Below are 15,683 nucleotides of genomic sequence, written 5' to 3'. Positions count from 1 at the left end.
AGTAACAATTTCTTACCGGTCCTTTTAACCTGCATTATCGGGCCTTGTACATTCTAAACCCCGGAAGACAGAAAATCCAAACTATACTGTGGTATTAATCTGCTAAAATATCTTTTGCAGAGTACCAACTTTTGGAAATAATACCAACTTTTTACACTGCAATTTCCCAGGTTGGTTCATAATACACCGTTACCGATAAATTATTTTCAGAAAACGAACTATAAAAAAAAAATTGTATACCTGAACCACAATATTCTACCACCACTTGTCAATACAGAATCTTACAACCGAAAATTGCAGCAAACTCAAGTTTACAAAGTTGAATCCAGCATTAACAAATGTAGTTCAGAGAGAGAGAGAGAGAGAGAGAGAGAGAGAGAGCGCTAAGCCAGTAAACAAGAAACATGGAAGTTCCAAGTATTCACTGACTGTGTATTCTTGCCATTTGCAAGTTTTCCCAAGTAGTCTTTAGGCCCTTCTGTTGGCATAATCATCAGGCTCAGCATCATCATCATCCTCCTTGTAGTTTCCCTCAATGGAATCTTCTTGGGCGTCAAAACCCCCAGAAGCATCAGCAATGTTGCTGTTTTCAGTGCTACCAAAATGATCCCCACCAACCCCCAATCCTGTATTTCCACCATCACCACTAACAAAGTTATCACTGCCGCCAGCACCTCCATCAACACCAAAACCCTGGTTGCTGCCACCTCCATAATTACCAGGGCTCAAACTGTCTGAACCAGTTCCACTTCCATAAGTGCCACCTTGCGCAAAGTTGCCTCCTCCATAACCACCACCACCTCCACCTCCACTTGGATAGTTGTTGCCACCATACCCACCCCCACCGTACCCGCCTCCATAGTTACCACCACCGCCACCATAACCACCTCCTCCACCATAGCCGCCGCCGCCATAGCCGCCACCACCGCCAACTCTTGGTGCTCTATCGTTTGCAAAGTTCACCCTCACCCTTCGGCCATGAAGTTCCTGGCACAGACATTCACAAGGATTACTATCAACCAAAGGCAAGGACTACTGTTAAAAGGCTAAAGCAATACACCAGATACAAAAAGGATCACTTCAAGTTCTTGCTACTAGACAAAAAGTCGAAAACACCCGCTAACAGACACTCTCTCTTATTATACGGGTTATTTATTCATCAAACACAACAAGGAAAATGTTACTTCTATGTGAAAATCTCTCAAGGTCTAGTTCGCCCAATTTATCTGCATTACCTACTTGTTTAAACACTGCCTAACAGCAAATGAGAAAAATGATGCATAGAATACCTTTCCACCCGGACTATGAAGCATGGACACAGTTACCAGATAAGAATACGACGATATGCAAATCTTATACAGTAGAATATGGATACGGCCAAGAAACGATTGTAAATAAGTTGTCTTCTAATTCTTAGAATCATGTTAAACTGTACAATGTTCTGTTTTGGGTAGACAACTTGAAACAGTTGAGGTTTATACCAAAGTTATCGATTCCATACCGAGATGTACCATTCCGGCAAGAAAACGGGATACCCAACTCTATGTTCCATCTCGGTAGAAATACTGTTCTAATCCGGCTGTTTCGGACTGTTCCGGGCTGTCTCGGGAATTTTCAAGATTCCGTCCGGTACATGACTCACGACTCCGGCGAACTCCTCTGAAAGTTGTCAGAGAGAGAGAGAGAGAAATCTATGGGATGTTCGTAAAGTACAAACCTGGAATTAGATTGTCATCATTTACTAATTCGATATTCATTCGACAATCCAAGACATCAGATCTGATCGTCTTCAGTTACGTGATGGATGGAGGCTAGGGTTTTCCTAAGCTAAGGGATATGCACTTCAGTCGTGGGTACTGGTAACTGGGTACAACACTACACAAGGCTACAACCCTTTATTCCTGATGAACAGTGGAGATCTCTTACAGATCTATTGGGTATTTCTTTTGTTTTTATTTCACATTAATGTTTAAGGAGTATTTATTTTTTCCATTTTGAAATCTTTCATTTTTTCCCTAGAATTAATGGTGAGGTGCATAAAAATGTTAGAACTTATTTTATTTTTCTATTTAAATTTTTTTACATCATATATAAATATATTGGAGAACATATAAAATATTAATTGCGGTAAATCCGAAACAGTACCGAGATATACTCCGGTACCGGTACGTACCATTCCAGTAATGAAAACGGTACGTTGGCCGGTACGGGATTGATAACTTTGGTTAATACGCATGATCTGTTGTGTCAGTAGTTCCTCGATTTTTCTAGGTATAGGGGGGCCACTATTTTGGTAAAACTTCCTGAGAGCAGCCACCCATACCCCCATCATAAAATTTACAACGGAGGATACTAATGTAACGTTACTATTTTGTTCCCCCATACAACGGAATTACGTAACCGAAATATTAGAAAACTAGTCTTTTTTTGGTCCACAAAACTTGAAAAACTCATACAATTATCACAATCCCAACTCCATAAAAGGTCAGATGTGTAACTTGGAGTATGCCAAAAGTATCCGATACTTGTTAAAATCAAAGAGAATTAACTTCAAGTATTGGATACGTATGAGAAATATCAGATACATATATGGGAGTATCTGAGGAGTATTGGTATCCAAATCGGAGAGGACTCCCTTCTAGAAGTATTGATGCTTCATAGCTCCCAGAAGAAATATAGAAGGAATAGAGCATGCTAAATTTCAAATATAACGGAAATACCATATAACAATTCAGTTTAAATATGTGGAGTTTCAACTATGAGCTATGTTAAAGAGGAAGCACAGACATATTGAAGACCAGGGCATGCCAATAAGCTTATTGCTTCCACTTTCTAGAGAAATTCCACTACTTAAGCTCTCCCTTATGGCAAACAAATTCCATCACCAACCTTCAACTCTACCAGGAAGATAGATTAGAAAAAATAGAAATCATTACCTGTCCATCCAAGGCCTGGAGAGCAGCAGAAGCCTCCTCACCACTACTGTATGTAACAAAGCCAAACCCTCTGGACCTACCAGTTTCACGATCCATAATTATTCTTGCTGCAAAAAATATAAATCACATCAGTGTTGATAATCAAAATTTCCTTCTCCTCATCCCACAGAACTTGGCTCCTCAAACACATATCTCAACCAAGTCTATAAACCGAATCCAAAGCCTTATACATTCTGGACAGCTGTCCACTTGAAGCATAGAGGAATAACAAGGAGAAAGAAACAAGTTCACAAGACAACAGTTTGCCAAGGGCGATTTACTAATCTTCCAGTAAGCCAGAAGACTAGCAGGTATTTTAACTTTACCCTTGATTAGTATTAGCAAGTCATCATAGGAGTTCAGAAAGTCATGCTTGTTTTTTTTGCTAGTTTTTTCCCTTTCTGTTTTGGCTTTTCGGGATGGAGATTCGGGCTACAGTTCCCTATGTCAGAAGTTTGACCATAAGTTGGTCAATGATCTTTCCTTCTGCGGCAATCCACCTTATATATCCCATAGACATTACCTACTTTGGTCGAGCTTCAATCATTAGCTGTATCCATATTGAGTGAGCCAATTCTAGACAAGTGTCTTTGTATCCTCAGGTTTTTTATATGCTATAATAATGAAGCCCTTCTTTTAATAGAAATTCAGAGTTCAATCAACAGCAAGATTTGACTCTTATTAGTGAAAACTGTTAGAATATTGAGGAGTTAGCCTTGTCCCACATCGGTTAAATAAGTCTTGTATCGAGTAATCAGTTACTATAAGTAATATGTCTTTGTGTTGGGTTCATTAATACCCTACACACTTTTCCTAAACAACATAGTATCATAGCGGGGTCTTAACCCTAATCTTAAACCACCACAATAGCCACATTCATCACGTCAGCCATCACCACCATCTTGCCATCAGTCCTCGCCACTCTTTGCCCAGTCCCGAAATCACCAACCCAACTCTCGCCAGCCCTCACCCAGATCTCGCCAGCCGTTAGCCCTTACCCAGTTCCAACGACTCAAGTCCCGACGCCGAAAACGCTTACCCAGTTCCAACGATCTCTGAAAACACACACCCAACGCTCGTCGACCACTGGCGACCCACGCCCAGCCCTCGCCGGCCACTGCCATACATTTTCCGGCCTCCTGCGACTCTGCCTGCACTCGAACGACCTCGGTTCCATGATTTCTGACCTGGGTTTCCTGATTTCTGCTATTTTCAGACTCAGATCTGTGGATTCGTTGCAGTTTTACACGATTCTTGGGGTATCTCTTCTGTTTTCGGACGTAATCTGTTGATTTGTTACTTCTTTTCTTTTTTTACTTCATTACATGCTCAGCTTCTATCTCCGTTAATGGTGTTTCTACCTCAGTCTGGTTCAAGTTTTATTGTTCATCAGTGGTTTATGTTGGGCTGTTGATATGCTCCTTTATTGGTGGAGCCATTTGTGTTTTTTGGATCACATGCGATTATAGTGGCTGCCTCTCTATTTTCGGCTGTTTATTGATTGTTGGTTTCTCTGGCTCTTGACTTTATTTGCAATGGGCTCCGGTACTGAGTCTGTCTCTAGTTCTACATCAACTGTTAGTCGTTCATCTGGTTCTTCTCGAGCTCGTGAGTGGTTGTCTATTACCTCCACACTTTTGAATGGTAGGAATTATGCTATTTGGGCTAAGGCTGTTGAGGTTTATTATTTGGGTGAGACACAATTCCATTATCTCACTGATGACCCTCCTGCGAAGACTGCATCAACATATGGTTCCTGGGAAGCTTAGGATGCTCAGATTCGGGTTGAGTTGTGGAATGGAAGAAAATATTAAAAATACTTTGGTTTTCTTACCTACGGCCAAACTTGTGTGGAAACAGGCTCAGGGGTTGTTTTCTGGTCTTAATAATCTTCATCGCACATATGATCTTCACGAAACCTTCTTCTCTCTTAAACTTGGTAATTTATCATTGGAGGATTATTATGCCAAGTTTCGTGGGGTTTGTGAGGAACAACATTTGTGAGCCCATCTCTTCCGATATTCAGATTATGCAGAGGCAGCATAAGCGCTTGCAAGTTGTGCGCTTTCTATCAGGTTTACCTACCACATATCATCCTATTTGGTCTCAGCTTTTGGGCACTCGGGATCTACCTTCTCTCAGTGAGGTGTTTAGCCGCCTCCGCCAGGCTTCTGTCAGTGATACTAGTTCTATTGATTTGATACCTCCTGTCCGGTCAGCTTTGATTACTATGTTTCCGAGTGGTGGTGGTTTCTCTCATGGTTTTGACCATAGTTGTCACGGGCGAAAAGTGCACCGAAGCGCAAAGTCCTGTTGGGCCTGAGGCGAGAGGCGAGGCGCGCGCCTTTTTGAAGCGAGGTGCACATATGCGGAAAAAAATAGAAAAAAATAGCACACACTAATATTTCAAGCAAGCTAATGAGTTTACCATCCAAAAGATACATAAAAATATTCATAAAATGTCAAATAGCCACAAATACATACGTATTTCTTATTTTTATCGGGCAAAATCAGCCATCTGTTTTCTATTCTCCTATTTTTATTTTTTCCTTCTCTGTCATATACTAATAGCATACATATATATATTAGAATAAATATCCTTCTCAGAATTTCAGTCATATACTAATAGCATACATATTATATATATATATATATATATATATATATATATATTAGAAATTTAGAAAGATATACGAGAGAGAGAGACCTCAGGTCAGGAGAGAGACGAGAGACAGAGAGATGGATGAAGCAGAGACAGAGATCGAGGACAGCAGCAGTGAACGACCGACGGCAGCAGCAGTGATCGACCGACGGCAGCAGCAGTGAGAGATCGTCGGTAGCAGCAGTGAGAGATCGTCGGCAGTTCGCTGGCAGCTCGTCGGCAGTGAGAGGTTGTCTGCAGTGAGAGATGAGAGATCGAGAGCAATGAGAGATGAGAGATCGAGTGAGAGAGGCGAGAGATCGACTGAGAGAGGCACTCGGCTGAAACCCTTTTGTGTTTTTTTTGGTTCAAATCTAACGGCGAGAGTTAGATCTTCAAAATCCTATGGCTGAGATCAAATTTTAAAAGAAGCGCGCTTTTCGTGCGCCTCTCGCCTTGTCGTTTTTCCTCGCCTCCTGCGCCTTAGCTGCGCCTTATTGAAGCCGCTGCGCCTGAGCTCCCTCAAGGCGCAACAGGTGCGCCTCGCCTCGCCTGGCACCTAGGCGCGCTTTTGACAACTATGGTTTTGACCGTGGTGGTCGCGAGTCAGGGGGCGTTAGTCGTGGTAGTTTTGGTAGCAATACTGGCAGAGGTGGTCAGAATCAGTAGAAGTGGTTGTGCGCTAGGGGCGGTGGTCGTGGCCGCGGTTGTGTGCCTCGCTACTGCACATATTGCCATGGTGATAATCATATACTGTTGAGTTCTGTTGGATTCTACATGGATCCCCCCTACCCATCAGGTTAGAGTTTCTGAGGACGATGGATTGGCACTGCCTCATACATTGCCTAGTTCATCGACCGACTCTACTTCACGTATTGTTACTATTCCAAAGGATGAGTACCATCGCCTAATTTCTCCGCAGAATTATCATTTGCCTTCTTCGTCCAGTGCTATGTTAGCTTAGAAAGGTTCCTCTTTTGCTAGTCTTGCTTCTAATAATCCTTGCGTTATTGATTCTGGTGCTTCCGATCATATGACAGGCCTCTCAACTCATTTATCTGGGTCACACCCCCTTCCGCAGTCTTCTCGTGTTTCCTTGGCCGACAGTTCCACTACTGATATAGTTGGTTTGGGTTCTGTTCTTTTAAATTCCTCTCTTACATTAAACTCTGTTTTACATGTTCCTCATTTTCCACAGTCTTATGCCTGTCGGTAAACTTACTCAATCCTTAAACTGTTCCGTCACATTTTTTCCTGGTCACTGTGTTTTTCAGGATCTCCAAACAGGGAAGAAGATTGGTAGCGGGGTTGAGCGTAGAGGACTGCAGTGTTCTAAAACTCGGTATTCCTCGACGAGTACTCGCTCCAAGGTGCCTGGCCGAGGGGACTAATCCCCTACTCGGTGGGCATTACTCGCCAACTAACGCCGAGTACTCGCTCCAAGGTGCCTGGCCAAGCGAGTACCGAGTTTTAGAACACTGGTGGACTGTACTACTTTATCAATGGCGAGCTCCCTACCTCTGTTGCCCTTCAGTCCTCTATCTCCCCATATGAGCATCACTGTCGTCTGGGCCACCCATCTCTTTAGAATCTCAAACAGTTGATTCTATCTTGTCGTAGAATTGAGTCTTTACCATATGAAGTTTGTGAGTTCAGTAAACATCATCGTGTTTCCTTTTCCCCTAGAGTAGAGAGTCGCTCATTTTCATTTAGTTCATTCAAATATTTGGGGTCCCATACGTGTTCCGTCGCGTAATGATTTTCAGTATTTTGTTATTTTTATGGATGACTACTACAGGCTTACTTATGTTTATCTTATAAAAGAACGGTCAGAGTTGTACTCCATTTTTAAATCTTTTTACATGGAAATAAAAACTCAGTTTGATGTTTCTCTTCGTATATTTCGTTCTGATAATGCTGGTGAAAATTTCTATAATGCGTTGTCTACATTTTTGGATGAGCATGGCACTCTTCATCAATCCTCTTGTGCTCGCACTCCACAACAAAATGGGGTTGCTGAACGCAAGTTGAGACATCTATTAGAGGTTGCCCGTGCCCTCTTATTCCAGATGCGGGTACCCAAATCCTATTGGAGTGATGCCGTTCTTACTTCCACCTATATAGTGAATCATATGCTCTCTAGAGTTCTTGGGGGCCAAATTCCCTAGTCTTTTGCATCCCGAATTCCCAATAGCCCTCTGCATTCTCTACCTCTTAAAAATTTTGGGTGCACTTGCTATGTCCATGCGCTTGATCCCGGTCGGGATAAGCTTGATCCTCAATCGATCAAGTGTGTTTCTTGGTTACTCTCGCACTCAAAAAGGTTACAAGTGTTATTCTCCTACTCTGCGTCGTCAATTTATTTGTGTTGATGTTACATTTAATGAGTCGTTACCCTATTTTTCTTCTTCCTCTCCCGAAGAAGAGTCTAAGTCTATGCACATATTAGTTCTTTCAAGTCTACCCCCACCCTCGCAGGTATATGTTCGCCCTTCTAAAGTTCCACCGGCACCACCTCAGCCTACCGCTCCATCTCCTCCTCTGTTGCAAGATCCGGTTGCCCCTCCTCCAACTTCTCCTCCCATTGCTCTTTGTAAAGGCATTCGGACTTGTACTACTTCTCATCCTATTGCTAAGTTTGTTTCCTATGATCACTTGTCCCCCTCCCTCCGTGCTTTTACCACCACTGTTTCTTTTGTCTTTGTTCCTAACACTGTTCAGGAGGCCTTGTCTATTTCTGAGTGGCGGACCGCTATGGAGGAGGAGATGTCTACTCTACATGATAATGGGACTTGGGAGTTGGTCCCTCTTCCTTCTAAAAAGTCAACTGTGGGGTGCCGCTGGGTGTTTATTATAAAATATCACCCCGATGGTTCTGTTGAACGTTACAAAACTCGCCTTGTTGCTAAAGGCTACACACAGACCTATGGTGTTGATTATGCCGAAACTTTCTCTCCTGTTGCGAACTTGGTTCTGTTCATCTACTTATTTCTATTGCAGCCTATCTTGGTTGGCCCTTATTCCAGCTCGATGTCAAAAATACTTTCTTACATGGCGACCTTCTTGAGGAGGTTTATAAAGAGCAACCACCTGAGTTTGTTCCTCAAAGGGAGCGTTCAAAGGTATGTCACGTTCGGAAACTCTTTATGAACTTAAACAATCTCCTAGGGCCTGGTTCGGCAAGTTTAATGATGCCGTCTTGCAGTTTGGGATGCGCCGTTGTCAGTCTGATCATTTAGTTTTCTCCCTCACATCTGATCGAGGGAAAGTATTATTGATTGTGTACGTAGATGATATTATTATTACGCGTGATGATCACAAAGGTATTGATGAGTTGAAGGTATTTCCATAGAATCAATTTCATAACAAAGATCTCGGAAAATTGTGATATTTTTTGGGTATTGAGGTAGTGCGGTCTAAAGAAGGCATTAGTTTATCACAGAGAAAATATGTGCTAGATATTTTAGATGAGACTGGTTTATTGGGGTCGAGACCTGTTGATAGTCCTATGGATCCTAATGTCAAATTGTGCGTTGATCAGGGGGAGTTACTTTCTAGTATCGTCGCTTGGTTGGTAAATTGAACTATCTTACTATTACACATCCTGATATCTCGTTTGTCGTTAGCATTGTGAGTCAGTTTATGTCTGCTCCTCGTCTTCCACATTGGGAGGCCGTTCTTAGAGTTGTAAAGTACCTCAAGGCTCATCCAGGACGTGGTCTGTTTTATCAAGCGAATGGTCACTTACGTATTGAGGCGTTTCCTGATTCTGATTGGGCGGGAGGACCTTCTAACAAAAGATCCACTACAGGATATTATGTTTTTTCTTGGTGAAAATCTTGTTAATTGGAATAGTATGAAGCAAATAGTGATTGCACGGTCTAGTGCAGAGGCAGGATATAGAGCCATGGCCCACACAACATGTGAGATTGTGTGGGTGCGATCTTTACTTGAGATAGGATTCAGTGAGTGCAGTTACCTATGAATTTGTATTGTGATAATCAAGCAGCAATTCACATTGCATCCAATCCGGTATTTCATAAGAGGACTAAGCATATTGAAGTTGATTGCCATCTAGTGCGTGAGAAGTTAGCTGGTGGTATGATAGCTACTCCCTTTGTGTCTACAATCGCCCAGTTGGCTGACATGTTTACTAAATTACTATTCAAAGCCCTGGTTAGAGTTGTTATGTAACAAGCTGAGACTTTGTGACATCTATTCTCCAGCTTGAGGGGGAGTGTTAGAATATTGAGGAGTTAGTCTTGTCCCACATCGGTTAAATAAGTCTTGTATCGAGTTATCACTTAATATAAATAATATGTCTTTGTGTTAGGGTTCATTAATACCCTACACACTTTTCCTAAACAACATAAACTAGTTTCAAACTGTAGAGTCATGAATCACATGATTCTGGCCACCGTGAGCATTCATTTTATGCTCAACAGCAATTTTATGGCAAGTATAAATCATCCCGAAGAATCTCACAACAGTCCAGCAAACTAAGGACAAATCACATGAAATCCTCAGGCTAACATTTATGATGTGTCATCTACCAAATTCATATATACAAACCTTCAACAACTTCTCCATACTTCTCAAAAGCTTCTCTCAAACTTGTGTCATCTGTGGCATATGAGACTCCTGAAAGTCAAACAAAACCAATATTAGCACAACAAACAAAGATGGGGTAATAACTGGAACATCGCAGAACTGGATGCACCTCCAATAAAGAGCTTCGAAGATGACATGCATCGTATCATTTGGAAGATAGAAGAATTGGATCCACAAAGTTCAGTATTGATGTTCTTGCTCACAGTCTGCTTCAGTATATTCCCAACTTTACTAAACAGTGCCATTGCTGCGACCTCAGAAACAACACAAAACCTTTTAAGTTCCCCATCATTAACTTTGTAAGGATATAATATCTGCTATCAAGATAGAAGGACAAGAAATCCAGTTACCGGGCAAAGGCAGCTAATTCCAAGGGATTCACAAAGTACTTAGCAAATTCACATGAAATGGGTTAAAGAATTCACATCAAAGTGTTCCTTCTAATGTCTAAAGTACAAGACTTCGTTTTAAGTGTGCCCTTTTACCGTGAAGTGTAGCAAAAATCAAAGATTTAAACTGATCCCAAACTCAGCCACATGTTAATGGAAATCCTTGTACGACATGTACTGCTGATACACCTCCACGCTTGGAAATACAATCTTTCAGCTATAACTATCTAAGAGATATCATACATAAAGCACATACAAATCCAAACCTGAAAAGGCTGCAGAACCAAATGCTCATCAACTTCAAATAGGCAAATGAACTTCGAGAGATGGTAACATAAAAGCAAAAAAATAATCTAGTTCGAAAAGATATGAAGAGAGAGCTCCCTATCTAACATATACCGGATTACTTTAAAGTAAGAGTTATTATAAGTGTCAGCCTCTTTTCTATCACTGGTTCTCGGAGAGTTAGACTAGAGTCCCAAACAAAACCACCGTGTTAATCCACCCAATACATGTAACCCTCAAACTAAAGGCATTTTGACAACCCAAAACTTTACATGGTCTATCCCTCCACAATATACGGTCAACCAAAGGAGGGTCAAATTGGATAATTTGAGCATCCAATTTTATCCTTGGAGACAAACAAAGCGAAAAAATATGTAGGAATCAAAGCTACAAACGCGGACGAATTCCGTTCTGCAGTAACTTGAACTGGTATTTGATACCAATGTTAAGTTCCTTTTCATGGCTTTGTGACTCTTCCATTGTGAAGGTGCAGCAGGTGCTTTTGTAGACCAATAGCAGAAGTGCAAAAAGTGTTTGTTCATAATGATATCTGTCATCTCTTTATTGTTGGACTGCAATAAATTGCAGATGATTTTGTGCTTATATAAAATGTTGCCTGGTGCTGTGAATGACTCTATAGTATGTCCATGGAGTTTATGGGATACTAACAAACTGCATACAATTTATGATTAATTCAAAATGTCAGTGCGTTATTGAGTTTGTGGGGTCTCTCTCCAACTTGAAACTGGAGATACAAAAAGCCCCCTAATGATTAACAAAGAGGCAGGGCAAAAATGTATCGAAGCCTACAAAGGACTATCTAAAACAGACTACGGAAAACGGAAGCAAGTGTAAATCAACAACAGTTTATAAAACATATCGAACCCTAAGAACAAATCAGTCCAAAACAAACTATAGAAAATGAATCAAGCCCAAAGAGCTCAGAGCTATCTCTCCTTATAAACGAGCATTCGCACGTGTGTGTATGTATCGTGTACATACAGACATAGCAAAATCGGAGGAAAACAATTTACAGGAGACAAATATCGATTGTGTGGACCGAGAAGAATTGACCTTTCCGGTGAGTTCTGATACGATCGACTTCTTCTTCTCTCTGACTCTATGGGGAGATGCTTTAAACCCTAGAAATGGGGTGGGGTTTTACGAGAGGGACGTTTCGGGACTGAAATACTACTATAGGGAGTGTTGAAATAGTTGTGAACCGCTGGATCGTGTTAGGGAATGTGTAAGCCGTTGGATAAGAGGATGGGGGCAGGGGAGATTAGTATCATCATCAACGTTGGGGTTGATGTTTAGGAAAATTTTAGTATTAACCATACAATTCCAGCAAAACTAAACTCTTTCTTGGTGGAGTTTTTTAAAATCCGAACCGTCCAAGACATTTTTGGACGGTGAAATTGAGAACTGTAGAAAAGGCGGTGAATTTTGAGTGCTAGGCATAGACTTTCGCAATGGCAATCTATTTTCGTTTATTTAACTTGAAGCATTTCCGATTCTTACCCTTTTAATTTACTCTAAATCAAATCCGAGTAAAAGCCCTCAGGGCTTGATTGTTTGGGATGATTTGAGACTGGGTTGGATAATTTTTGAAGTTACTAGACTTTTCGATACCTAAATATTGAACGTTTCTGATTATCGAAACGAGCCCAAAAGGGACCCAAATAGGTGGGAATGTCAAAAATCCATCAAATGGACCGGAGATAATCCTAACTAGCCCAACAGGCCCAACACTACATAAAAATGGGGTTCTTCTATGGGAAATCTATTGACAACCCAATAAAATGGGTGTATAAAAAAAGAGAAATGCGGGTGCAAAGAATTGATCTTTAAAGTGTATATGAACGGTTCAGATGCATTGCACAGTGAATCTGAGCCGTTCATGTACACTTTAAGGGTCAATTCTTTGTCCATTTTCTTTGTCCCTAGCACTCCTCATAAAAAATACATACTTTAAATACACTTTTTACAATGCAATTGGACACACCTCTATATATAATACTAGTGTTTACCCGTACTTATAGCACTATGCATCCCGGTTGAAATTACTCGTGCCTACGGCACTTGCTACAAAAAAATGTGAAAGAGGATGACAGTTGTGTGATTTAGGTAAAAACCATAGGCACTTAACCAGGAAGTGGGAGGATGCATTACAGTCTTTGGATCAAATGAATCTGAACCGTTACAACAACTTGTCCCCACAACCTTGTATTTTATTATATAGACTAGCGGATGCCCGTGCATGAAGGCACAGCGCAGCGCATTCTTAACCCAAAATTGAATAAAATTAAGTAATAGATGACAATAGGTACCCCATTTGTTAAATTTCAAGGGAGCCCATCTACGTTAGAGCACAATCGAAGTCTAAGAAAAATCAAGTTCAACGTAACAATTTATTAACTCCAACACGTGCAATAAGACCACATGCGCGCCCTGGCCTGCACGTTTTATAGCTAGGCACAACACAAACAAAGATGCCAAAAGCCCCAAATTACCTTGGTAGAGAGGAGAGTCAAGTAACCCATAGCAGCTATATCAACTACAACTTTCCGGCAATTATCAATAAAGTAACATATTCATGTCATCAAATTGTTAGGGGTAACATATTCATATCTCTTTGAGGCATTGTCAGTATTGAGTACTCTCTGCAACTCCCTGCAAATGGGCAGTGGAGCTCTCAGGATTAGTTGAGGTGCTCAAAAATTGGCATGGGCATCTGAGTTATCAAAAAGGAAGCACATGAAAGGAAAATAAAAATGTTCTTTTTTTTTACTCCCATTAACAAATAACATCTTGGACTACAAAAAAAACTTCAAGTCCTTGCCCTTGATTGACCAAAACCGACAATGGGTTAGAATTATAATCAGAACCCCAACTATATTTGTAACGTCCCAATTCGGGTCGTTACAATATTAATCATAATTTAGCGAATCAAAATCTGACCGACAACCGGTCTCACAAATTCCTAATCCCACAATTAACTCATAATAAGTAGTAAAGCCTTCATTGTGGATAAGCAAGATTTGTATTAACAAAGAACTGGAAGACATGTGCAATTACGTAGGTCATACACCAAGCCATACACATTTATGAATATACAAATCAATATCATCACAAACCAAACCTCTAATTCAATTAATAGTAATACTGTCATGACCATAGAAAAGCTCCAAAAACAGTATCATGGATTTCGTGATTGCCCATGCCTAAAGGCACGACACAATACGCCGATTAAAAAAATAAGGCGCGACACAACATTTTTTATTACAACTTTAAAAAAAATTATCCATGGAGAGAAACAGTGTACTACTCCAGATAACATGACTCCAAATTGCCTCAAAACATCTAACCTAGAGAGAGGGAGAGAACATGTACAAACATTAGAATAACGAAAAAAAATAAAAAGATTTGATTACTTTTTGTTCTGACAAAGCAAAGGTAATGACCTTCTCTCTTTCTCCAATCAAGGTAGAAAGGAAGTTGATTTCTTCTCTTCTTAGAGAAACTTATGAATTAGATTATTAAGGAAAACGTAGATTCATTGTTGAAGGAAAACGTATGTGAATGCTACCCCATTTTAAAGAAACAACAATTATCAACTTTAAAAAACAAAGAATGTTTCTTTTTAGTGTATGAATCAAAAAGTGTTTGTTTCCTTTTTGAATGTAGAAAAATCAACCTAAAAGGAAATTATTGAGTTGGATGTAAAAAATTTAAATAGGAAAATCTTGTTAAGGAAATAACGTAAAATCAATCAATTGAAAAGATTTACCGGTCATAAGGTTAGGGGAGTTTAGATTAGGAAGTATCCTCTCGATCGGACGGCTACAACTAACATGAAATATTGATCGGACGGTTGTAGAGGGTGCTGGGTTTATATGTATAGACAAAAACCGCTCTATTTTATAATATAGATTTCTCACTTTTTAATACACTTTTCATACTTCAGCAACATCCCAGTGAATTTTTAGCGTTTTCCATAAGAAAATGACTTGTTGCAGTCCACATGCAGTCAAAAATGGTTCGGACTTGTCAATGAATCATTAATTGTCGAAATGAACGGCTGAAATTCAACTGCATATGAGAATGCTAATTAAGCCAAATAGAGTATTGCTTAGGCTTGGCCAAACTCCCTTTCACACGTGTTCAAAGCTCTTCAAGCTTGAAAATTTTTGAAGACTAATTATTCAAACTTGGGTTACATTTAAAGTTTTGTGATCGTAATAAGCTTAGCTTGGCTCATAAAATATGCAAGTCAATCTTGAGCTTTCAGGTCTGAGCTTAAACTTGTAAAATTTTGAACTGTCAAATCTGAACAGCTGAACTTAAGCTCGTGACGTTCCAAAAGAACAAAAGTTACGCACCAGAACAAAAATATTGTTCCATAGAAATCCTAGCCATGAGAATGCGATGGCAGGTCCGTGTTTTTTCCATAAACCCCTATGAATTGTTCCAAAGATTTTTGTCAGTCTATAAACCCATTTGTTTTGAGATTTTAGATTTGAATTTGTAGGTAATGAGTGTAGAGAAAAATAGAGCAGTGATTGAAAATATGAGTAACGATTGGAGAGACGTAAGGAGAAAAATGATAGTAATAATTAAAAAAAAATATAATAATAATTAGAACCCAAAATCCAAAATCCTAAAATGAACGGGGTCATATCTCACTTACAAAGTTTTCAATGTGGATGCAAAACTATTAGAAACGTATCGGTGATTGGTGAAAATATGTAAATGGAAGGGAAGATTTAACGTATTTGGAAT

The 15,683-nt window shown here is 40.1% G+C and overlaps 1 protein-coding gene across 3 annotated transcripts; it reads right to left on the bottom strand.

Moving 5' to 3' along the window:
• Positions 1-225: 225 nt before the first annotated feature.
• Positions 226-12,133, bottom strand: LOC131299172 (glycine-rich RNA-binding protein 2, mitochondrial-like). Of its 3 annotated transcripts, none has more exons than XM_058324776.1 (5): positions 11,976-12,133; positions 10,337-10,474; positions 10,189-10,257; positions 2,937-3,043; positions 226-987 (listed from the first exon to the last, which is right to left on the bottom strand). In XM_058324776.1, the coding sequence occupies exons 2-5, from the start codon at positions 10,470-10,472 to the stop codon at positions 469-471; spliced, it is 831 nt and encodes a 276-aa protein (XP_058180759.1). In that variant the 5' UTR covers positions 10,473-10,474; positions 11,976-12,133; the 3' UTR covers positions 226-468. The 3 variants fall into 3 exon arrangements, with proteins under 3 accessions (XP_058180759.1, XP_058180758.1, XP_058180760.1); XM_058324775.1 differs by having other exon boundaries at positions 10,337-10,481; positions 11,976-12,114; XM_058324777.1 differs by having other exon boundaries at positions 11,936-12,054.
• Between the last annotated feature and the right edge of the window lie 3,550 nt (positions 12,134-15,683).

This window comes from Rhododendron vialii, chromosome 8a, assembly GCF_030253575.1.
Source record: "Rhododendron vialii isolate Sample 1 chromosome 8a, ASM3025357v1".
NCBI lineage: Eukaryota > Viridiplantae > Streptophyta > Magnoliopsida > Ericales > Ericaceae > Rhododendron > Rhododendron vialii.
The sequence above is the reverse complement of the archived record's forward strand: the minus strand, read 5'-3'. Positions and strand labels throughout refer to the sequence as shown.